We start from the raw sequence: 25,202 nt of genomic DNA, 5'->3' as shown, positions 1-25,202 counted from the left end.
GTTTCTGTGAACGTTCTATTTATCGTTAAATTAATGCATATATATATATGATAGTATGATATTGTGTAGGCTACCCATGCGATATATGATGTCAGTGTGAAAGTACTGATGCGATATATGATAGTTCTTAATCTGATACTATGTATGGTAATTACGGTGAAAGTTCTTTATCTGATTCGAAGTATGATAGTTACCGTAAAAGTTCATAGTCTGATGTCACTGTATGGCGTTCACTCGTTTTCATTAGCCCAGTCGGAGCAGAACAATAGGAAGTTAACCCCATTTCATTTTATTTCATAGTCTGATGCTATGTATGATTACTGGACGTTCTGACCTGATGCAATATATGACAATTACCGGGAGCCTAAATTAGCGGGAAAATAGCGACAATGTAATTGTTCGCTAACGATAACGACAACATCCGATTTAGCGAAGATGATATTTATTGCTAGTGGAAGACTAGATGTATATAACTATGATCACGAGTGAAACCAACGACTATGATACTCATAGATGCATATGTACAAAATAAAAGTATTTTACATGTATATATAAACAATTTAAACAAATGATTTTTGAAGTGAATTTTGTCAGCAATATTTAGCATTTACAAATGACCTTTTAAAATGAGTGCGCATAATTCATTCATTTATGATAGCGGGTGTCAGTATGACCACCCTGCCTTACAAGTTTTGTTCTGTAACACACTCCAACCATTAAAATATTTTTCAGTATAATTGTTGGATGTATTTCTTGTGCTCCTAAAAGGTTCACATGTTGTCTTTATAATACCATTGATGGTGTTTCTGTTTGTATGCTGCTATTTACATATATAAAAAGTTTATTTTCGAAGTCTGTAATTCACAGGTTGCCAGATCTTTTAATCATCCTGAAAAATATTACAACAACTTGCAAGTTTCATATAGACCTTCCCTGTAATATTTATTTGTCGTATCATTCCTTCCACATGACGTTTTTTTGTAAAACGCCGCTTCAAAAGTTTGTGAAAAGGGTGCTTTAGCTATAATACTTGCCAAAACATCTGCTCAGTTGAAGTATTTTTGGACAGATTACAACCTTCCCTGTAATATTTATTTGTTGTATCATTCCAACCCTAACCCTAACCCTAGCTATAACATCTGTTATCGACATCAACTGTAACTTACCCATTCGTCATCTCCAATCTCGTTATCTTCTACATCTTGTGGGGCAGATGATTTCATGGCCATTATTTTATCTGTCCAGGAACCACCCACCTGTTCTCCACCAGCAAAGTTAGACACTGTCGCAGATTGGCCCTCAACTCTTCCTATACTAACTGAACGAGACAAAAATGGGGTTTAACTCGGCAAAAACTGGGTCATTTCGGGACTAACATATAGTTCAATTTTATTTTAATAATTCGCATACGCATAGGGATCTTTAGCAGTGGGAGGTAACCGGAGGACCCCAAAAAACCCACGAGATTGGACAGGCGACTCTACTCCTTGTCGCGTTCAACCGGGGAATCAAAACCATGACTAACTACAGTATAAACATAGTCACGAAGATCAAAATTATTGATGCTACACAATAAATAGCCAGATAGTGGGTTCTTTAAAATGAAACAATGTAAGATTTTGTGAGCAGTTATTTTAAATATAACCGACCAATCCACTTGTTCCTTTAAAATACCTAGAACGGCTGTCAGAGAGGACCATATGCTAAGGCATTGTATATCTTATCCAGTGTAAGAGTGAGAGAAGGTAAGCCATCGTCTTAATTTTCGGTAATTATAAAGACTTCTCGTTTACATTAAATTGATTCATATTCTTGACTTTTGAGACTTTTGCAAACAATCTGGCTTGTGCCTTTTAGAAAGCTCTCAATGGATCAGAATGAAGGCCTTGCTTCCACCTATCCCTTTTGGGCCAAATTGTTTGCACAGCTGACCCGAAGCCGCTGTACTGAGAGAGAGAGAGAGAGAGAGAGAGAGAGAGAGAGAGAGATGGGGTTTAACGTCCACTCGACACAAACTAGGTCATTTCGGGACTAACATATGGTTTTACTTTATTTCAATAATTGACTTGCGCGTAGGGGTCTTTAGCAGTGGGAGGAAACCGGAGGACCCGGAGAAAACCCACGAGGTTGGACGCTGTACTGAGAGAAAGGACGGCACTGTGTTTACTCACAAATAAATGGACTATATCCACTAGTTTTAATACGAACAATATCATCATTATCTAGGTCCATCTTATCAAGCTGTGATTCCTGTATCCATAATGATAGAGTATTATTTGGTGCTGTCTTTTCTGTTATTTTCTTCAGTTCTTGTTTGACAATAAGATCTGTTAATTCTTGTTCTGTTAGTTTATCTGTTTTACCCTTTGCCTCGGTTTCTGCAAGAATAATTATTTAGTCTGGAAAACATTGTTTTAAACTAGGCCAAATATAATTCTGTTTCAGACTAGGCCAAGTAGAACCAGTTGGAAAATGCTGTTTTAGACTAAGTACATGTATAACCATTTGGAAAACACTTTATAACATTAGCCTAGGTTAAAAAAATTAGTCTGGAAAACACTGTTTTAGACTAGGCCAAGTATAATCAATTATAAACGGCTGTTTTAGACTAGGTCAAATATAATCAATTACAACAGGCTGTTTTAGACTAGGTCAAATATAATCATTTATTAACGGAACACAATTTTTATGAGAAACAATCACTGGTTTTATTCTGAAAGCACCACGTTTCGTTTCGACAAGTATCCTCTTATTATCAAGCACAATAAGGAACGATAAGAGGATACCCGTCGAAGCGCCTTGCTTTCAGAATAAAACCAGTGATTGTTTCCCATAAATTGTATTCCGTTAATTTGTTTCCCAAACCCTAAATGTCACTTAAAGATTATAATCATTTAGACAGAAAATACCCAACTCATCTGTTTTGGACTAAGCCATATAAACAGAATGTTACATGATGCATACATAAGGATGTCCACTATGACTCTGCTGTAAGGTGGTGTTTAAACTTACAATTAGATATTGTCTACACTGACAATTGCATGTAAAATATGTCTTCACTGAATGTTAAATGTTGCCAACACTAGGATATCAACACATGTTATCAGATGGTGTTTACTATTACTGTAATGTGGTGTCTACTCTGATAGGTATAGATAATGCCTACATGCATCGCTTACTGGAAAATGTCCACACTACTGACTGGAAAGTGTCTACACTACTCACTGGAAGATGTCTATACACCTGAAAAATGTCTGCACTACTTACTGGAAGATATCTAGTCTACTTAATGGAAGATATCTACACTAATTACCGAAAGATATCTACATTACTTACTGGAAGATATCTACATTACTAACTGGATGATGTCTACACTAATTACTGGAAGATAACTACATTACTTACCAGAAGATATCTACACTACTTACTGAACGATTTCTTCACTACTTTCTGAAAGACATCTACACTACTTACTGAAAGATGGCTTCACTACTTTCTGGAAGATGTCTACACTACTTACTGGAAGATGTCTACATTACTTAATAGAAGATATCTACACTACTGACTGAAAGATGTCTTCACTACTTTCTGAAAGATATCTACACTACTTACTGCAAGATGTCTACATTACTTACCAGAATATGTCTACATTACTTACCAGAATATGTCTACATTACTAACCGGAATATGTCTACACTACTTACCGGAATATGTCTACATTACTTACTGGAATATGTCTACATTACTTACCGGAATATGTCTACACTACTTTCTGGAAGATGTCTACATTACTTACTGGAAAATGTATACATTACTTACTGGAAGATGTCTACACTGTCTACTTGAAGATGTCTACACTACTTACTGGAAGATGTCTACACTTGCTGTCAGATAATGTTACTAAAGGATAACTTACTTATAGTAAAATGACATGAATAAACACTGTCTGTGCTATGTATTGTAAGAAATAGACAATGTTTGCACTTACTGTAAGACGAATTAAGGTAGCCTGTCATAACTTTAGTAGTTTCACTGAAGTTTGGTTCAATTTCTTTTCCATTGACATCAAATTTTCTTCTGTGAACTCTTCCAGGTTGCACATGGAATACAAAATACTTGACCTAGAATTAGAAAATAATCATTAATGGTTATAAAATATCACTTGTTTCTCATCATCTTTCCTTCAGTGTTGGCAAACATTCTTTGTACCATTTTTTATATTAGGCTAATAGATTCAAAATCACAATTTTTGTACTCCTCAACACCTTGCAACCCTAGCGACCTGTATTCACCTTTATAAGATCATGGTCAACCTCACAAATATCTTGTATTTCTCAATATAGTGTTATATTGTTGAATTTCAGAACCCATAAGGTTAATCCTTTAAAGTTACAATTTCAAAAGTTACAAAGTCAAAACATAATTATTTCTATGTCTTTTGCTCAATAGGTTGTCAACTCACTATTATACAATATCTTTCTCACACTTATAAATTTTCACACCGGAAATAATAACACAATTACCTTCCAATTACCTCCCCTGTTTTCCTATTCCCCACTAGGAATAGCTATCTTCAAACATTTGAATTTGAAGTTGAAAATGATATTTTTGCCAATTTCTCAACTGGCATAGTGAATTATAGGATTAATAGGATTATTCTTTAACAAGGTAGGACTGTTTATAGATACCATCTATTTTAAGGTTTTATTTTAATACATTTTAAAAATATAACTTAAAAATATGAAATTGTAACTTTAAGAACTTTACATTTTATCAGAGTTGTTCACCTTTGATTTTTAAAGAAAACAAATTGAATTCTCTAAACGTTTTCACTGGAACAAGAAATTAATTTTATTTGACCTTGGCTTAATTATTTCAATATAAGAAGATATCCATCTTAAACACTACAGTATACACTTTTCTTTTATATTCTCTCAGCATATTATCTCCATGTTTTCTTCTAATTAAAAAGAAAAATTACTGTCACCTTTTTATTACTAGTATCTGTGACTGCTATTTTAGATTTTCCTTTTATACAAGCCTCCAGTATAACTCCTTCCCCTTTGCTGTGATTAAAAAATTAAAACATGTTACCTCATGATCTGGATATAAAATATAGTAGGGCCTACTATTGATCTTAAATGGCAACATCATTGATAAATACAAATTGACAAATGAGTGCCAGTAAATCTTTACTCACAATTTAAGCCACCAGAAATTGCCTGGTCCCCATATGGACTTGTCAGTTGTCACCATGAGAAAAGGCAATGGGAAAACACATGTATCACCTATATGGGCCCGCACATAAAAAAATTATCAATCATTTTTTGGGCCCCTACTGACAAAAAAATCGTACTAAAGGGCACACATATGATCAATCATTTCATACTGGCCTGTGTTCAGATAATCAACTTTCTTGGAGTTGAGATCAGTTGCTTTTTCATTTGAGCTATTTAAAACTTCTATCGACAGTGTAACTAACAGCCAGAATCTTATTATGCACTAGAAGTTACAAAGTTTGATGAAAAGAATAAATGTTTAAAAGCAAAAAGAAGATGATAGATATCTGGGGGATTACCCACAAATTTGATAAAATCCGAAGTTCTGAGACAATATTTCAACTCATTTAGGTTTATACAATTATTTATTAAGAGTGGAGTGATGTCGAAATAGCGGCAAAGCTTCACATATTAGTTTTTGCGATGACTGTAGAAGAAAAAAATATACTCTACGTGAGCAGGGATGAGGGTCCTGATCCCATGGATGCCCTCACCCACCCCTATCTCTGGACACGCTCCTGGATGAGCTCTCTTCTAAATCACCCTGGGACTGAGATATAAAATATTTTGCCTTTCTACATTTTAGATTTATAGATTTTGTTTACACTGTGCCTACTTTTAATGCGATAATGTTGATAAAACATGGGAATCATTATTTATTTTAGTAGCACTAGCAGCTATATAAATTCAGTTACAGTTTTACAGCATGAACTGAAACAGAATAATATAATAGGGTCCATGGTACTTAATAAAATAATACCTGATCCATGTATCTTCATTCCAAACTGATGACCAGTTAATATTGTTCTGTGGTAAATTTGTTAATGGTGTATTATCGTATAATCTTGACATTTTCTTGTTAAAAACAATAAACAGGAAGGGAATGTCAACAACCTGACTAATCTACTTTCCCTTTTCTATTTCCTGTCAATATTAAAATAGGTTATCTCCCTTTATTTAAAGCCACCACCCTTTCTTGAAAGTCCAGAATAAGAAGAGAGAGTGAGAGAGAAATGGGTTTAACGTCCACTCGACACAAACTAGGTCATTTCGGGACTAACACATGATTTAATTTTATTTCAATAATTCGCTTGCGCGTAAGGGTCTTTAGCAGTGGGAAGAAACCGGAGGACCCGGAGAAAACCCACGAGGTTTGACAGACCCTAGACAGACGACCCTACTCCTTGTCACGTACAACTGGGGATTCGAAACCACGGCACTTGACTCAATGACAGACTTTATGATACAGCCCGCACACGCTAACCATTCAGCCATCCAACCCCCCAGAATCAAAAGAAAACCAATAAATAGTTCATATTGACAAATATTTATTTCTATAATTTTAAACATATTCTTTCTTTGATTAATTGTAGAGCAGGCTTAAACTTTTAAAAATATCCTTGATTACCAGTATTTTTAAAATGTGTAATATCATGGACCTTATAATACATGTATCAGGCCTAATTAAGGACCATGGTAATATCTGGCCGAGTTCACAAAGCATTCTCAGACTAAAGTTAAGAATTTACACAACTTTCAATCACTTTTAATGAGAAATATCTTTGATCTAGAAACACAAAACTTTGCACATAGTTTCTTATTGATGTATCTGATATAATAAAACAACAAAAGTTTTATAAAGGGCTATATTTCAGTTAAAATAAGGCGAACAATTTTAAGTAAATTCTTAACTTAAAGTCTGAGAATGCTTTGTGAAATCCGGGCTAGACTGGCTTGCTTTAACGAAACCTTATAAAACTTGTTGAAATAAAGTGCATGGATAAATATATTGATTTGATTTGTTTTTATATGTTGACCATGAAGTAAGCCTAAACTTAAACTTTAAAAATTTGTAAAAAATTACAATTACATTTGTAAAAAATTACAATTACACTTAACGATCTCTGGAAGCTGATCACTAATCAAATTAACATATTAGAACAACCCTATTTTGACATAAATCAAAGATCCCCTTTAAGAACATTTTGTGAAATGTACTTTTATACACTGTAGAAGCATGTTATTATAGCCTATTTAGTTCACATACATTTATTCAATAACTAACAATTAGAAATATATTTTATGTTTTAATCGCTTCAAACCATGTACTTTTATATATCATACATATAGTTTACGGCCATAAAATATACATAACAATATTTGTCAATTGAAATATATTAATATTTTAAATTAGACATAGTTTAATAATATGTAAGTGTAGATAAATATCACAGACATAAATAATTTAAAAAATTACAATTCAATATATACTATTCAAAAAAGTAGGGGATATTTGATTTTGGGAGCATAATACTAAAATATGCAAATGACTACGAAAAAAGTCACTATAGAACCTAACAGAAGAAACATTTCCAGTTACATGTGACGCCCAAACGCACCAATAGCTACCGCATGGAATGCAGGTGATGCTTGGGATCATCATGGGGGTCCAACCCAAGATTTGCACGACTCTGACTTTGAATGTTACAGTCATTGTGGCATTGAATTCCAGGGTGGAAACATCAGTTTAATTGTTTTAGTGACCAGAAAACAAATTTTGATATGCGTCGGCTTACCCAAAATGAAAGGTAACGTGCCCTTGGCATGCTACAGATCGGCACAACACAGGCGGTTGTGGCGCGGACGATAAATGTTTCTCAGTCTGTCATAAGCAGGCAATGGTCCAGATACCGTGATACACAATCTGTACAGGACAGACCACGCTCAGGTCGACCAAGGGCGACAACTCAAGCCCAGGATCGATTTATCCGTACCTTGGCCTTGAGAAATCGTGTCATCACAGCAAATCAGATCAGCGCTCGTCTTCAAACAGACACTGGTGTGAGAGTGAGTGGCCAGACGATTCGGAATCGACTGCATAGGGGTCACCTTCGCGCCCGACGTCCTCGCGTGATCCCTTGTTTGAGAGATCATCACATTCAGGCAAGACGTCGTTGGTGTAGGGATCGTCAACACTGGGATAATCGACGCTGGAGCATTGTGATGTTTTCAGATGAGTCAAGGTTCACTGTTGATTTTTTGGACAGACGTAGGAGGGTGTGGCGTCGTCGAAACGAGCGCTTCCAAGACGTTAACGTCATCAGACATGATCGATTTGGGGGTGGTTCTGTTATGGTGTGGGGAGGCATCACTGTTGCTGGAAGAACGGCTTTACATGTTGTTGCAGGGCGTGTTACAGGCCAGTACTACCGGGACAACATCTTGGCAGTCCATGTTGTGCCGTTCGCACGACGTCATGGCCGCCGTTTCATCTTCCAGGATGACAACGCAAGATGTCACAGGGCCAGGATCGTTACAGGTTACCTCCAACAACAGAACATCACCACATTACCTTGGCCAGCACTGAGTCCCGACCTCTCCCCCATCGAGCATGTCTGGGACATGCTTGGACAGAGGTTACGTCAACAACGTCCTGCCAATGTCCAAGAACTTGCTGCTGCGTTGCAACAGGAATGGGACAATCTGGACCAAAATGACCTTAGACGTCTCATTAGGAGTATGCCACGTCGGATCAATGCTTGTTTGGCAAACAGAGGAGGATTTACCCGTTACTGACTTGGTTGTGATGCTGTGGTAACTTTGCTGTTTGACCCCGGGTATCATTTTACCCTTATAATGGTCAGTCTGTGCCTTACTTAGTCTAACGATCATTTGGAATAAATCGATGAATGTGAACTTCATTTCATTTTGTCATTTGTTTCTTCGTCAGTTTCATTAGGTGACTTTAATAACACTTAAAAATCAAATATCCCCTACTTTTTTTGAATAGTATATTTTAGATAATTATGATAAAACAAATATTTAACAAATCGCATTGGGCCTTGACATTAACATGAAATCTATAATAGAAATGAAATGAAATGGGGTTTAATGTCCTACTGTTCTGCTCTGACTGGGCTAATGAAGACGGGTATATGCCATACAGTGTGCTATGAGGAAAAATTTGCCTGGGAAGCGGCACTATATGGCCTACTCTTATACTGAATTCCAACTGCCAAGGGATCTTTTACGTGCATGCCAATGTATACACGGAACCTTGGTTTTTTGTATCATCCGATTGACTAGACAGCTGTCCTTGCCAGGCACTCTGTCCTGCACCACTGACAAGGGGAAACCACGTCAGAAAATCCTGATGAACTCTCTCAGCCAATGCAGGAATCGATCACTCGACCTCCAGTCTAGCGAGCCAAAGTCTTACCCACTTAGCCTGCAGAATATATAATGGAATATATTGCTACTGATCTTTTTCAATAACTTCAGGATGGCTGTTTTATGAAATCAACCTTTATCCAAATAATAAGTCATATGGTGCAGGACGGTAGGATGTTAAACTCCATTTCATTCATTCATTGAAGTGTGGTCATTTATTTAATTTTCGATTGCTACAATTACAAGAGGTTGAAAAATAGGTTGCCAGGTAACAAAACATATGTTCACAGCAGATAAGTCAACTGAGCAGTCCACAAAGGTTGTCACATTTTTAATATTTTGTAGGTAACGAAAGACTTTATGGTACAAGGGTAACAATTCCTAGCAGTTGGGTGGAATAACTAAAATTTGATCGACTTCTCGCTCCTCCTAATACTGACATTTATCATGCAAAACACATACCAGTAATCAATTGATTTCTGCATGTCAATTAAGAACATAAATACTGTATATAAATTCAAAGTCAATCAGATAATAACTTTAGCATATATCGCATTCACAAATCTAGCACACCCATTGTCTAGGGCATCTACAAGATTTTTCTAAGTGCTCAAGAGCCAAAACCATAGAAAATCAATAAATATATTTGTCTCATGAACATGCACAACATGTATAAATGTTAGTTCAATTTAATTCTAAAATTAGCCTCTTGATCGTGAGTCGACAAGCTATTGTGAATAACAGGACAGAGAGTGCAGGTGAAGACAATAATCGACCGCATTTCAATGCAGTCGTATAAAAACAAAATGGAATATTTTTTACACTATACAGTGGTTCACTGGTCAATTACAAAAAAATTAAAGAAAAGACTCTATAAACAATTCAAATTTAATTATTCCAGAGATAAACACTTCCTGTTTGAATCTAGAGGGTTGTTATTGTGCAATAGACACCACCTGAGATCATTAAGACCCAAGATATATGATGATCATACCCACTTTCATACAAGTTCACGATGATCATAATCTGATGAATATACAGATTTAAATCTTTTTTAAATTTTCAGTAATTTCAATGACATCATGTGTGTGCAAATCTGATACTGTTTGGGTAGAGATCCATGACTGTTCATGTTACCAATAATTGTTTAGGGTTATTTTATTGCTATGGCTAATGGTTGACAATATGTCATGATTTTTTGATATGGCAAGATAAAAGGAGGGTTTAGTTTAAAATAAAAATAAATTAGGTGTACAAATTAACAAATCATAAGGGTCAAACTCTCAACTTTACCTATGCAACATACATTATGCAAGAGCTAAATAAGTCTATTGCAGGTTCTTCTTTAGGCCTGAAATGTTATCTAAATTAATTAACCTATCCAGACCATAATTAAATCTAGATGGCATCGCTAGCCTGCGATCTTTAGTGGATTATGAGCTGATTTACTGCATAACTTTCCTTCATGATTTAACGATTAAATGGATAATAGAGACTATGCTGTTTATCGTACTGACTTTAGTACCGATGATCGAGGCTAGGCGGAAATTTCAATCACTTAGTTCTCAGTTCATAGTGGATCAATTTGAATAAAATTTTCAGCAAATTGCCTTTACATTATCTAGTTTTAAACTATTATATTGAGAACTGCCAACTCGTTATCGAACCTCCCATAATGTATCTTTACGTATCGTGGTAATTAACATGTTAAATTACAATCTTAGTATCAAGTTATGGACAGATATAAATAATTTCATCAAATATATCAATGATTTTCAAATAACAGGTACCATGTATAAAGCAGGTTATGCTTACCCGACACCAATTTTTAATTATTTCATTTTTGATTTCATTTTTAATTTGTAAATGAACTTTCATACTGTACCAATTGTCTATAAGTAATTGTGGTCATTTAAAACTGGCAAATTAACATTTAAGTATGTAAATTATTAAATAAATGAAAAACTAGTTCTTCCATTTCTTAATTCATCATAAAAAGGTTTTAAAAATGATAACCAGTATAAGTAATCATGATCTATTAAAGCTTGAACAATAAACGTTAATATCTATTTAAAAATTTTTGGTCCAATGAATCATTTTAATGAGCAATTTATTGTCTAGAACATCACATCGTAATATAATGGTCCATAAGTCATTGTGGTCAATTAAATCTCATAAAATGGGATCTTAAACATTAAACTATTTAAATGAATGATCAAATTTTTGGTCAAATTATTAAGTAATATTTGTCGACAAGTTTTAAATTAATTAAATGAGTTTTCAAACCAAAATTTATATTTTTTGAGACAAGCAATCTTAAATATGCAAATAAATTCAAATGAACAAATTTTGTTGATTATAATTATAAAGATATTTCAATTAATAAAACTACAAATCTTTAAAAACAGTTGTAACTTAGTGCATCTAATAACATATTAATCAGTAATATTTTTCAACAGGTTTTAAATAAATTATATGATATTATAATTGATAAAATAGATAAAAATATAAATTTTTGATAAATTCTGAAGATATTTCAATTAACCGATAATAATAATAATAAAAGTTAAATTACAATTGTACTTTTGCACATCTCCAACATCATGATTGTATCAAGAAAAAATAGTGGGCTGTATAAAAAAATCAAAAACATTTTCCAATATAATTCTAATAACAATATCAATAACAAGATTATATATATAACATAAATATTCCATTCCAGACAATATACTAGGATATTCCATATAAGTAGTGAATTTTATTATTACAAATATGTGATATTGGGAAATATATGAATTTGGAACTGGTATAATTCTTATTAACATCTGAATAGAATTTTAAAATACATCATTCTGAGTATACTTTTTAACATTTTAAATGAAAAGAATTTTGGTTATACCATCATAAAAATATAAAATAACAGTTACAACAACAAAAATAAAGATAATACTGGCAAGAAAAAATAAACCGGAACACCAAACAAGTACATTACATATATTTTATAGCTACTGAAACTTGGATTAAATTAATTGTAGCAAGCATGAATTCTATACATTATAGCTGAAAAATCTTAGACTTAAATATAGAAATATATTTTATCATATAAATCCTAGTCAACTTTACACCTAGATACCGTTTGCAGCAATATTGGATTGTACAGAAAGCATATATAGCTGTAGCCCGATAACAAAATAAAATAAGAAACTAAACTGAAAAGGAAGATAATTGTAGAACATTTTAAATATATTTCGACAGAAAAAAATACAAAAGGTGATAAAGCATATAGCTCTCACTCTTATACAGAAATGTACATTAAGATTGTTTTACGGTAATTCAGGAAGCATAATAAAAAAGAAAAGAATAAATTTACACAACAATCATGTGTGGCAATTAGTCTGTGATGCTAAACCTGAGATTGGATTCAGATAATTCCTAGTTTTGATTTGATGTATCTTGATACGATAATCTGTGGTCTTGACTGCCATTCCTCCATAATATCATGAGGAGTTGATATTTGATCTCCATGTAAACGATCCAACAGTGTAACACATATCACAGCACCTAAAATATACACCAAAAATTAATTAAATTGACAACCACTATGCCTAATATTATAATAAATGGGGTTTATAATTGTTGCAGCAGGACGTAAATCCGATTTCATGATAGGTCAGTTAAAGTACTACTTTCTGCAGAGCATTCCTTTGGAATTTTTGTTTTCATTTTGGTGTAATTTTCATTTTGCTTATAGCCTTGCACTGGAATTTCAATTCTCCCTATAGCCCCACCTCCTGGCTGTCATCCAAGACGAACTGCATCCCTCTCAGTATGCCACAGAATAGAACTGGCTAGAAAAGAGGATGTCATATTCTGGCATTTGATTTACACATTTAATCTTGGATTATCCTTTTAATTGATTAAAGTAACAAGTTTTTATCCCTGGAACTTTCAGAACAAACGCCTGATAGTTAGAATCCAGTCCTAAAATATAACTGAGTATATCCACCGTGCATTAATCTTGAAATTAGCTTAACAATTAATCCCAAATACGCTTACTTTTGATACCAGCCCTGTGACAGTAGGCTGCAAAACAAAGAGATTCCATTTCAATATTCCTCACTCCTCTTTCATGTATTCTCTTTAAAAATGCCATCTTATCCGATTTCTTGTAATCACAGAATGCCCCATCAAGTCGACCTTGACCTGTTAAATATAAAATATCCATGGTAACTGTGTAGCTTACTTGTCACTAATAGGCAGTACCTGGAACAAGTTGGGCTTAGATTTCATAAAGTAGAAGCTGCTGGAGGATGAGACAAAAATTATGTGGTAAAGGTACTTTTGTATTTTCCTTCACTCACTGCTATTTGGCACCTTTTGGCACCGTGATGAACAGCTAATTATTAACTGTAGATCTTCCCCTAGGACTTGGGACTCAAAATTTTGTGAGACCTTAGAAAGCTCACAGACTTGGGTTATGGATTTAGACAGATAATCATTTTTTCCAAATATATGGTAAGTATTAGTATGTTTAGGGGTATTATATGCAGAAACTGAAGAATATGTTATTTTAAGAATGCAATATGGGCTTTTGAGTACATATGTGCACAAATATCACCTAGTGGAAAAGGAATGGGATATGGTGAATAACTCTATATGGATAAAGTGAAAATGTGCTATACTGCGGGCCTAGTGTATCCGTTTTATTGAATGGTGTAGACTGCATTAAATTGTCAGTATTACCTTCATAGAAATCATATGTACACATAGTTTTTCCACTGATGGTTTCAAAATGGTCGTCGGGGCTTGAGCTAGCGACTAATTCTTTTAATACTGTCTGATCTAAAGCTGCTGGGTATTGTAACATCATTCCCAGTGTTGCCTAGAATGGTAAAAAAAAAAAAATGTTAATTCAAAATGTTTTAAAATTTTGAGCATACATTTTTGACAGAGATCTAGAAAATAGAAGAATACGGACACCAACAAATAAGACAAACCAATTTAAAATCGACATAAAATCCATCCTAAGTAAATGATTTAAATAATTTATAGGATATTGAAAACTTACAACTTCCATATATGGTCTTAAAATACCATCTACGGCTTCTTCTGTGATTATAACAGTTCCTGGCTCAACTCCTGAATAAAACAAGAATATACGGTTGTAGGCCCAGGGTCCCATATTTTATGTCAGAAAGTCGACTTGCATAATTTAATTGCATTGCATTAGGCCCGAATATGAATAGAGCCAGCTGGGAAACATTTATAGAGAGTGCCACTTAACAGGCCTTTAACGAGTTACTAGTCTCGATGATTCAGCCTAGTAGTTTCATAGGTTTCTGTTGTAAACAACCGGTTGTACGTGGCAAGGAGTAGGGTCGCCTGTCCAACCTCGTGGGTTTTCTCCGGGACCTCCGGTTTCCTCCCACTGCTAAAGACCCCTACGCGCAAGTGAATTATGTAAATAAAATTAAACCATATGTTAGTCCCGAAATGACCTAGTGTGTGTCGAGTGGACGTTAAACCCCATTTCTCTCTCTCTCCCTCTGTTGTAAACAAAGAATTAAGCAGAGTTATCTCCCCTATATTATTTCAAGTCGTACATGGTTGTTAAGGTAAATCCTTAGTCTCACAATCCTGATAATATCCAGCTTAAGGTTTCTCCCAATCGTTGATTTTTTAATATATTTATTTAATTCATAACAAATTCCTACTGTATTTGATTGTCAACAGCATCTTGAACTGCGGATTACGGTGTTGATACTAACGAAGGCTGACTATACACCAAGAGGTGAATGCCCAAGTTTGGTTGCATCAAAATGAACAAACTACATATACTATACCTAGTCCACCACTTGTACCAATTCTAAAAAACATGACATCACTACTACCGGCATGAAATAGTAGTTTTACTATTTCATGGAAGATAATGGATAAAGATGGTATACCCATACCATGCTGAAAGACATAAACAGATTATCTAAAAAATAGTGGATGGTTATAACTGCATGGCAATAATGCATCGAAAGCAATGTGACTAAAATGAGTTCTTTATTTGTTCTGCATCATTATTCTAACTATTTAGATGTCTTATTTGAGCCACTGTGATTGGCTAAAACAATTATTAGCAAAGAATGAAAATTTTACCATTGGTTAAATGTCAGGTTTACACTCCCACCCGCTGTGAAACTGACAAATGATAATCCTGTTCTTGGGACTGACTTTGATCCCACACTCCTGCGAGCTAACATTAACTTCATTAAGCTCGATATGGAGAAAAAAGTTTTCAGATCCACTTAGCCTCACCTACATGCTATACCTTTATTTCAATATTTTGCAAGCTGCTGTTGCTGTCATCTAATGGTGATAATAGAAAGCACACCTTGTTGAACTACTTTGATTAATTATATCCAATTAGGCCAATGAGTATACTCTCATATATTTATATGGTCTTTTAAATGGATTATATTTCGAGGGGAATCATTGCATTTTTTAAGAATGAACCCCAGGGTTAAACAGAGATTGCCAATGACTCATGACTCGTATACTTACACTAACTGAGAGTACTGGTCCAACTTTATATAATACATATCTATCTGATCCTCCTGCTATATTACATAACGACTGGCCAGCAACCAGTTTATACTTTAATTCATTCACCATAAACTCTGCAAATTTCTTCATTCGACTAGGAGAGCCACCAAAACAAACAAACTAAAATTAACAAGAACATAATATAACTTTTTACAAATTAATGTTGACTTCGATCGTTAAACTTAATACAATTTGACCACAATGTGTAACTTTCTTGAATAACAATTGACGTCACATTTTTAAAATTTTTCTTGTTTATTGCCTGTTGTATAGAAATGTATTTTTCGTGGTAATTGCTGAATTACCAGCAATACTGCTGAATCTTAATACAGACAAACCTTAACATCTTGAAACATATCTTTAAGATCGTGTGATCTGTTACTAAGGGCGATGTGATAGAGTACATCTTCATCCTCTATATCTATATTTGGGTTTAGAATCTGCATTGGTCCTTGCCTGAAATACAGATAGAAAATTATAAAGCAAAAATAATTAATTTTATAATGACTGATTTGTCATATTGTCATTTCTTAGACATAAAAGACATTTTCTTTCAGAACACAATACCGGATATACTTTATCTTAAAAAAGTATCCACCATATCTCCACTCTACTGCATAGTTTTCTTTATATCCACTGAGAACTTTGTATACTAAATTCTTCATTTAAAATAGTTTAATACAATCTGATTAAAATACTGATCTATATTTCGGATCGTTTTTTATTCTTTCGATGGCTTACACTACATGAAGATCTGACCAGTTATAGTGAGAGTTCAGGTCAGAGGTCAAATGAGTGGCTTTTGATCCTATGACGTCAGACATTGATTAATCAATCAGCATTGATGTTTCTAGTGGTTTACCCACAGTTCTGTGCACAAAAAGGCCAAAAACTCGCCGTAACAGACCGTTTCACTGGCTAATTCCTCACATCAAGTAGAACGCCTGTTATATAACAACTCTTCTAGTATAGTGTAGTAAAGACAAGTAAACGAAATTTTGAACTAAAAAACGAAACGAAATAGGATCTGCGTTTTAATCAGATAGAGTTTAATAAATATATCCTTTTAATATAAGTAGTATGATTGGTTGGGAGACTTGGCCATGGTGGTTTTCCCATTTAGTAAACTTGTAGAAACTAGCTAGCTCGGACAGCGCAATTGACAGCTATAGATGAAGACATGTCACCCAAGACTGGGTAAAAACTGTTTGCAACCAGTTGTAAAAGTAAAACATGTTCGGACAGTCAAAAACTAGTGTTAGAAGAATCACTTGTCAAAAATATTCTTCTCTGGTTGTAATAGTGACATGCACTTACTTTATTGTACCTTTATCTAAATCAAGTTGGTCTACTTACTGTTGTTTAATAACTGCATCTTCGGGTGTCTTAATTGGGTGGAATCCTGCCATTTGCTCTGTTGTAAGTTATACAGTTTTATTCATGCCTTTACAAATAACAATTCAACTTCAGAAATTATAACACTGGAAAAGTAGATAAAATGTAAGAGTTAAATTAATATTATCAATTTTTGGACCAGGATATGCATGGAGAAGCCTTACTTTTCTTGCTGTTCTAGTCATTGGGGGGCGACACTCTTCAATAAAGCCTTAGGCTCTGCCAATTCATGTACGATTGACATGGAACTGTGCATGTTTGATTTGTTACATCCCACTTCTACTCGTTGCCACTGGCAACCTTTGATAAAACTGTCCTGTTTAATTGCAATACATGCTTATTGACATGGAACTGTGCATGTTTGATTTGTTACATCCCACTTCTACTCGTTGCCACTGGCAACCTTTGATAAAACTGTCCTGTTTAATTGCAATACATGCTTAAAAGTATCCGTGTATCAGAAATGTACAGAAAGAGTACTGATCATTTCTGATACACGGATACTTGGTTACTTTTATACCTGGTTACTTTTATACCGTTTTAGATATCTATCAAGCAATAAGTAGCGGACTTTAGTCCGACCCAGATCGCAATTGATAACGAGGCTCTAACCAATGTACAGGAAACAACTAGTCAAAATCATAGTAACAAAACAAAATGGGGGGAACTACATGGCAATTCAAAAACATATACAATGACATTAAATTAACATAACAACATATTACAAAGATCAATTATTATACATACCAATTGGCATCTATTTCATAATTTGGTTTGATTTATATTAATATGCAAAATATATAAATTAGAATATTGAATAATATATTATTTTAATTAATTGTGATGATAGAAGGCGCAGTTCTCTTGCTGGACACTTCACAGATTGAAAATAAGCAGGATGAAAAAAAAACGCCTAGAAAGTCATAAACTTTATTACAAATAAATTTCAACGGAAGAACCATCCGCCGATGCATACTTTCACCAGGAATGACCCACGTTTCGCATTTCCTTTACACTACATTTAATAATATCGCAGTCCTCTACGCCATAGACATTGTTTTGACGATGTGATCTAAACAAACACGTCTTTGTTTTACGCTCAGAGTATCATAGCAAGACGCACGTGTGAATACTACTCAGGTCGTCTCTCAACTGCGAAATCATTCTACCATGAAATGTAACGTGAGGCTCAGAAAGGGATAAATAATGAAAGAACAGAAAGTATTTGTCACTTTTCGGTTGAAACGACTCGATAATAAATACTATTTTTCACATTTTGCTTCACAATACTCGATAGAAATGTGATGTAAGTAACTTATTAGCACCTTTCCTCGGTGTATCGGTGAATATCAGGACAGTTTTGGTCGGGAGCCGCCTCGGCTGGGCCCCTCGACCAAAACTGTCCTGATATTCACCGATACACCTCGGAAAGTGTGCTAATAACTACTACATAATTGACAGACGTTGATTTTTGATATGACTTCACATTTCCAAGATGGCCACGATGATGTCATGCTTGGTTCCTGGTTCAAATAGTAGGCCTACTATCGTGTTTGTTTTTATATAGAACAGTACATCTTATACAGTAGTACACTTCAGTGGCTACACAGACTTGACGATAAATGTCATACATACATAGGGTTAGATCTAAATATTAAGGCCACCTCTAGATTTTGTCAAGGTAGCCGAGATGAAAATTCGTACATAATGGGTTATGGTTAGGATTAGGTCCTGGGTTAGGGTTAGCGCTAGCCCTGTTTAAATCTTGTGACCTTTGACTAAACCTGCAGGTGGCCGTAAGAAATAGATCCCTAGTAGTCCATATACATGGGTTCAAAACACTGTTCACGTATTTATTTCTTCTTTTCTTTCGATTATTGTAGACAGTTCAATTGAAATCTTATTTCTCTGTGCTTTGTGAATGGCTTAAAGGGAATTTCTTTGAAACATTCCCACACACGATACTGGATGTTTGTTCGATCTGGAAAATATCTTTCCGTGTTTATACTCACAATTCTAACCCTAACCCTTCAGAATAGTTTTACCCGCAATCCAATGTGTTTACAGCTTCAATTTGTACGTTTGACATGTAAATTGTAAACCTAGCCCTAACCCTAGAAAGATATTTTCCAGATCATACAATGATCTAGTATTGTGCCATTCCCAAAGCATTAATGAAGCTGAAATTTTTAATTCAGCCTTGAGTCTTGACCGTAGAACACGGACACAGTCACAGTTGTTCGAGTTTTAGATGAATAGATCTCCAGTGATAATCTCATCATACATAACCTATATATTAACAAGCGATAAAATATACCAGTATTATTGTAATTCTAATCGTGGCTTTACTCTGTGAAGCATAAATGCATAAGCTTGTCTTCTCCGACGATTAATGTCCTGCTTCTACTTTCCTATTTCCGGTTTTCTTGGTCAAATCAGGTGAAGGTCGTTTTCCAAGGTGACCTTTATTAGAGTGACTCATGAATAAAACTATGCGGAGTCCGATAAGAACCCGTTACTAAAGTAACTAGAATAAAACAATCTGCTAGTGCAACAGTTTTTAACATAACTTACATGCTTTCTGTGTTGTTGTGAAAGATAGGATACGGAATGTCTTCATCTTGTAGGCACGAATTAGTCTAGTAACGAATTGACACACATAGCGGAAATGGTTAAAGTTATCTCCCGTTCGTTAGAGGGCATCTGAGACATCCATTTTATATTAGAAGCGAGGATCTTGCTGTATAGTCAAGGTATAAAATGAACTTAACGCCCTTTTTCACCCAGCAGTTTAACAATTATTGTTGTTTATTTCATTAAAAGCCTTCTGAAATAGCAAAACAGGAAACCGCTTCAGTAAACATTCAGTCATTGACGCTTTTATTTATTTATATTAATTACCAGTTATTCTAATCTAATTCCATCTATCTATCATTCATAATCATACTCATAGTATCAACTTCCAGACAAGTATCATTGACATTATTCACAGGGCCATGGCATCTTTCCCGGTATTTACTATTAGTATTTAGGGGTTTCAGGTCAATATATTTTAAATGACAGAAATAATTCTTTGAATAGTCATGACTTGTGGCACCAAAATGAGTGCTTTTCAGTGATGTGTGTGTCTGTCAGTGTGTGTGACCTCAAACCTAAGACTAGTTAAGTGATCAAGGGTATTTCTCTGAGTAGCCTACCAAGTCCCACTTGCAGTCATTGTTTTTTTAAGGCGAGTGATTGCTCTTGGGCGCCTGGCTCCCCCAGCCCCCTTAAATACTGAAAATCGCTTTTCCTTTACAAAGTCATGGGCTGTTTATTATCATTTATGAAACCAAGAATGACCCCCTAAACATGCAGTTATTGATCGCCAGAACCATTTCCCATACATACAACTAATCACTCTCCTAATTAAGTCACCTTCATATCAGATCGCTCTCCTTAATTTCTAAATCATTCTTCTTATTGAAACTGAGAGTTTTTTCAGAGGAGTATAAAATTAAAGTAGCTAAGTCTCTAACTCAATATTATCCAAAATCTTCAACATTGAAAACACGATTTATTTGTCAAATTAAATCAACATTCATGTTGTGATCTTACCGGAAAAAGATGGGCTTTTGATATCCAATATTTAAGACAAAATAAACATTTTACCATTGGTACACGAATCGTGTACCATAATGCGCTTCAGCCCCAGTTGTATCAAGAGACTCGAGGGACGAGACTCGACACATTGCACCAAATCAAACGGCGTATGTAGACTGGAATAACCAGACGCTAGAAATTTGCACTCGCTTGAGACTGCTGGCTTATTTCGCCGAACATAACTGATTTGAAATTGGAGTAAAAATGGAAACCATTGAATGTAAATCAGTTTATATACATTCATATTACAGTATTATATGCGTTGCGACCCACTTTTGTCAATTTCTAGGTCCCAAATGTTAGCGATTTAGCTCCTTTAAGGTATAAAAGCATAACAAAAGGATCCTATTGATATTTTGAATTATTTAATTGCAGATGCAGGCCGGAGGGCAACCAATGAAGTATCCTTATACAATTGCTGCTAAACTACAGCAGTTTCCATGGAAATTTCACTGGAAAAATGGTCGATTTATTAGGTTCACTGCATATACATGGCTTATATGTTTACCAATTTTCTATAAGATTCACAAAGGAGGTAAATTACATTGTATAATTACATTGTATTCTTTTTCTGTAATGGGGAGATATTATTAGATTTAAATTGGCAAGACCTTTGGGATTTGGGTCAAAAATGAAATTGTTGATCGTCATCTCTCTCAAAATAAAATATACTGGTAAAAAAAAGGGGGTAATCATATAGAGCTTGCCCTAATACTAACTGAAATATCCCATCAGGAAAGATCAACACCCATCAATACCTTTTACATAAATCAAAGAGTTTTAGTTTTTTAAAATGAAAATGCAGTCAGAACTCCGTATAAAGGGGATTGAATATCACACTATCATGATTTTGAATATAGAATCTAGTCTGACCAAAAAAGGGAAAAATGTAAATGTCAGATGCAATTTGAAGTATTGTGCATACCAGACATTTGGCCTGACTATACAACTTCCGGTTTTGATACCGATATGTTTGGCTCAGTGATTAGTAAGGTGCTGGTTCACTAACTAAAAGGTTCCGGATTCGATCCTTGATTTTTCAGTCGAGTTTTCTCATGTCAGTATTGTAGAATGGAGGGCCTGACGAGGAACGGCATCTAGTCATTTGAATGGTCTGAAAATCATAATTAGTTTCGTCTACACATAAGCATGTACTTAAAAGAACCCATGACAGATCAAATGCACGAAAGACCTTGTATCCCCCTTTTTTTCCTTTCAATGGTTCAAATTGGGATGATTTTGTCATTAGTCACATACAGTTGTAATGAATGTATGATCAATAAAGTATTATATCATTACAGACTGCAATTACAAACATTGTAACGAAAACACTGTTCTGAAAGTGAGTAAAGTAAATTAAAAGAAACATAATATTTTCTCCTTATTTTAGCTAATTCACCTGGAAACGTCCGCACATGGGATGCCATAAGGAAGAAACGTGATCGTAAGTATTAAACCCCATTCAATATTGAGGTATTATACTGTGGTAATCCGATGGCTGGATTGGCCTGACCCCCACATCATGAATTGAATATCTACATCTATGTCGTACACACTCAGACTGCCATACATTCTTTTGTGAGAATATGCTGTGTTGAGAAACCAGTGGTTTCAAGGCAGTGAAGAAAATATAAAATTCTTGCTGTGAAGTGAATATGGAGGCAGACCACCATTAAATTTCATGATCTCGGAAACCACAAACTGTCGTTCATCTATTTATAGCAGTTCCCCGTTTCTCAATTCTCTCCCTTTATGCATCCGTGGGCATTTTTGTTGATTTTTTGGTCTAGTATGGAAGAAGAGGGGTCGAATTAACATTTTCTGTCAGGTTTTGGTAAATATTCGTTATTTAGAGACCGAAGGATAACAGAATTAAGAGGTTGGCTACGGTGAGATGTACGACAGATTGTTATGTTTTTTTAGTATGCTACTTCAAGTTTGTGTATCTCAAAATTTAATTGGTCAAACTCATACAAAATCTGGAGTAATAAAGACATGACCATTTGTTGCTCTGTCTGTAGTGAAACGTGTTCAGCCCAACGAAAATTTGGGGAAAAGTTGGGGCCGGGCAAAGAGACCAGAGTTAGCATTGAAGTCAATGGGGAAATTAATGTCTCCATACACAGAGACCTGTATAAGTACTAAACTGTATTTTAAAACTATCCCTTTTCAGCTTCACCATTTTTTTTGCATTTTGTTATTCAATGATTGATGCAGCTTAGGTCTGGATTGGACTTCCATTGATGACCTTACAGTCTGTGGATGTGCTGGTTACACTCAGATTAGAAGGATAATAAACTTATTGGCCCTTTTATTAAAATCCAAAATAAATAATTATTCTTTTTAATCTGTTTCAGATACACACTTTGATCCAGTACACGAATAGACTATAGACAGTGTAAAAAAAATTATGGAATCATTAGAACATGTTTGATACTATATTCGAATTAGAAAATCTATTTAATAAAAATTAAAACATTTCTTGTTAAGTTTCTATTCAATAATTTGTATGTTTTATTAGTCTAGTTTTTCATTGTTGGGAGTGGAAAATTGCTAATGTATAATTGTGACTGTTTGTCTGATTTGAGTGACACTACACAAGGGTGATAGGGTAGTCAGGGAGCGATGGGCCCAGTACAATTGCTCTACTGTTTCCAGTTTCGTCCTTATACTACTTACATTTAACGGGTAAACAGCCAGCATTGACTAATTGGGTCTACCACTTTAATACCAATTGTCAGAATAATAGGGGTGTTATCCATTGCCTAGTGAGCAAGTGTAAAGATGTTGAATGATATGAAGTCCTACTGTACATGAAATACTCAAAATGATTTGGAATTTGTGACAACACTACTGTCCTGGCAAAATCTATCCCTGGATGGCACAGGCTTACTAACCTGGAGTTCCCCAATAATATTTCAGTCTAGTTCCCCCTTAACGGTGGTTCAGAATGGAGGGCCGGTCAAGATAGAACCCTTTTTTCATTCAGATGGGACGAAAGATCAAGTTTACCTAGGTACTTGTTGGCATGCATGTAAAAGAACCTTTGATAATTAGAATGTGATGAAAGGTAGGTGAATATTTTCCGCCGCATAGTACATACACTGCATGGGGTATGCCCTTCTTCATTACACCTGTGCGATGTTGATTCATTGTTGAACCCATTCTATTTCATTTTGTAATCAACAATAAAAAAAAAAAACTCTGTATAAATGTTGACAAAATACTAAGGAGTTAGTGTTCAGTAAATTTAGTAAAAAAAAAACTACTACTGTTTCACTTCCTCCTGCACATGTAACTTGATCTGCCAGCTTCAGGTTTGCAAGGGCTTTATAAAATTCTTCACACCACCCACATAGGTCATAGTAGTTTAGGGTTTGAACAAAACTGATTTCAAATGCATCAGTGGCATGGCTTTGTAAAATATTTTGCTCATATATAGAACCCTATTATATGGAATCAGTGATTGATCATTTGAAGAACCCTACCGAAATTCACAGTTTTTGAGGCTAATGAAATTATGGCTCATAAACTTTCTGAAATATCAGGAGGCTAATGTTATTGAAATTGGCCCCCTCTTTCGAAGTTCATTGCTGGGGATTTTCTGCTTAGCAAAATAGAGACTGATGGCGGAGTCTTTGGAGCACAATAACTCTCCTAATATAGTAATTGAAGTAGAATGTTCAAAATTAGTGTAGATGTCTATTAGATGAATGCCTTGACAGAGTTCGATCATGCGCATTTTCCACAAAGGCTAATTAGAGATAAGCAATTTGATTTGTTGAGACTTTGGAACACGAAAACTTTGGTTCCAATTGGACGAGAGCGATGAAACTCTGGGTAGGTATAGATTCATTAATTATTCAATAGCTTGACTAAGTTACATGATGGGAATTTTCTGCTTAGGCTAAGTACGATCAAGCGACTGAGGTTACCAACGGGTATGGCATATCACGAAGATTTAGCTGCTGTGGGTGTATGTTTCGTCACGGTAACTTGCAGCACCTCTTTAATTTGAAATTCGACATTCAATTATTGGGTGTGCATTCCTGAAATTGAACGATGAAGCTGTGGTAGTTATCTCCCTTTATTTAGTCATGCGCATTCTGTGCTAAACAAGCA

At 34.8% G+C, this 25,202-nt stretch overlaps 2 protein-coding genes and 1 long non-coding RNA gene across 4 annotated transcripts; 1 reads left to right on the top strand and 2 right to left on the bottom strand.

Annotated features, from left to right (window-relative positions):
- Nucleotides 1–425: 425 nt before the first annotated feature.
- On the bottom strand, nt 426–6,197 carry LOC126822268 (arpin). Its single transcript, XM_050551046.1, has 6 exons — nt 6,040–6,197; nt 4,988–5,066; nt 3,989–4,121; nt 2,172–2,378; nt 1,167–1,318; nt 426–889 (listed from the first exon to the last, which is right to left on the bottom strand). The coding sequence occupies exons 1-6, from the start codon at nt 6,129–6,131 to the stop codon at nt 881–883; spliced, it is 672 nt and encodes a 223-aa protein (XP_050407003.1). The 5' UTR covers nt 6,132–6,197; the 3' UTR covers nt 426–880.
- Nucleotides 6,198–6,590: 393 nt separating this feature from the next.
- Nucleotides 6,591–19,864, bottom strand: LOC126822266 (uridine phosphorylase 2). 2 transcript variants are annotated; one of them, XM_050551044.2, is made up of 9 exons: nt 19,756–19,864; nt 17,400–17,524; nt 16,382–16,499; nt 16,002–16,163; nt 15,293–15,407; nt 14,518–14,588; nt 14,193–14,331; nt 13,506–13,652; nt 6,591–13,010 (listed from the first exon to the last, which is right to left on the bottom strand). In XM_050551044.2, the coding sequence occupies exons 2-9, from the start codon at nt 17,450–17,452 to the stop codon at nt 12,871–12,873; spliced, it is 945 nt and encodes a 314-aa protein (XP_050407001.1). In that variant the 5' UTR covers nt 17,453–17,524; nt 19,756–19,864; the 3' UTR covers nt 6,591–12,870. The 2 variants fall into 2 exon arrangements, with proteins under 2 accessions (XP_050407001.1, XP_050407002.1); XM_050551045.2 differs by having other exon boundaries at nt 19,788–19,822.
- A 167-nt stretch (nt 19,865–20,031) lies between these two features.
- LOC126822269 (uncharacterized) lies at nt 20,032–23,561 on the top strand. Its single transcript, XR_008788176.1, has 4 exons — nt 20,032–20,191; nt 21,456–21,615; nt 22,471–22,524; nt 23,438–23,561. It is a non-coding gene; the product is annotated as an uncharacterized LOC126822269 (long non-coding RNA).
- The last annotated feature ends 1,641 nt before the right edge of the window (nt 23,562–25,202 follow it).

Source organism: Patella vulgata, chromosome 5 (genome assembly GCF_932274485.2).
Source record: "Patella vulgata chromosome 5, xgPatVulg1.2, whole genome shotgun sequence".
NCBI classification, from domain to species: domain Eukaryota; kingdom Metazoa; phylum Mollusca; class Gastropoda; family Patellidae; genus Patella; species Patella vulgata.
This window is presented reverse-complemented; position numbering and strand designations above follow the sequence as displayed.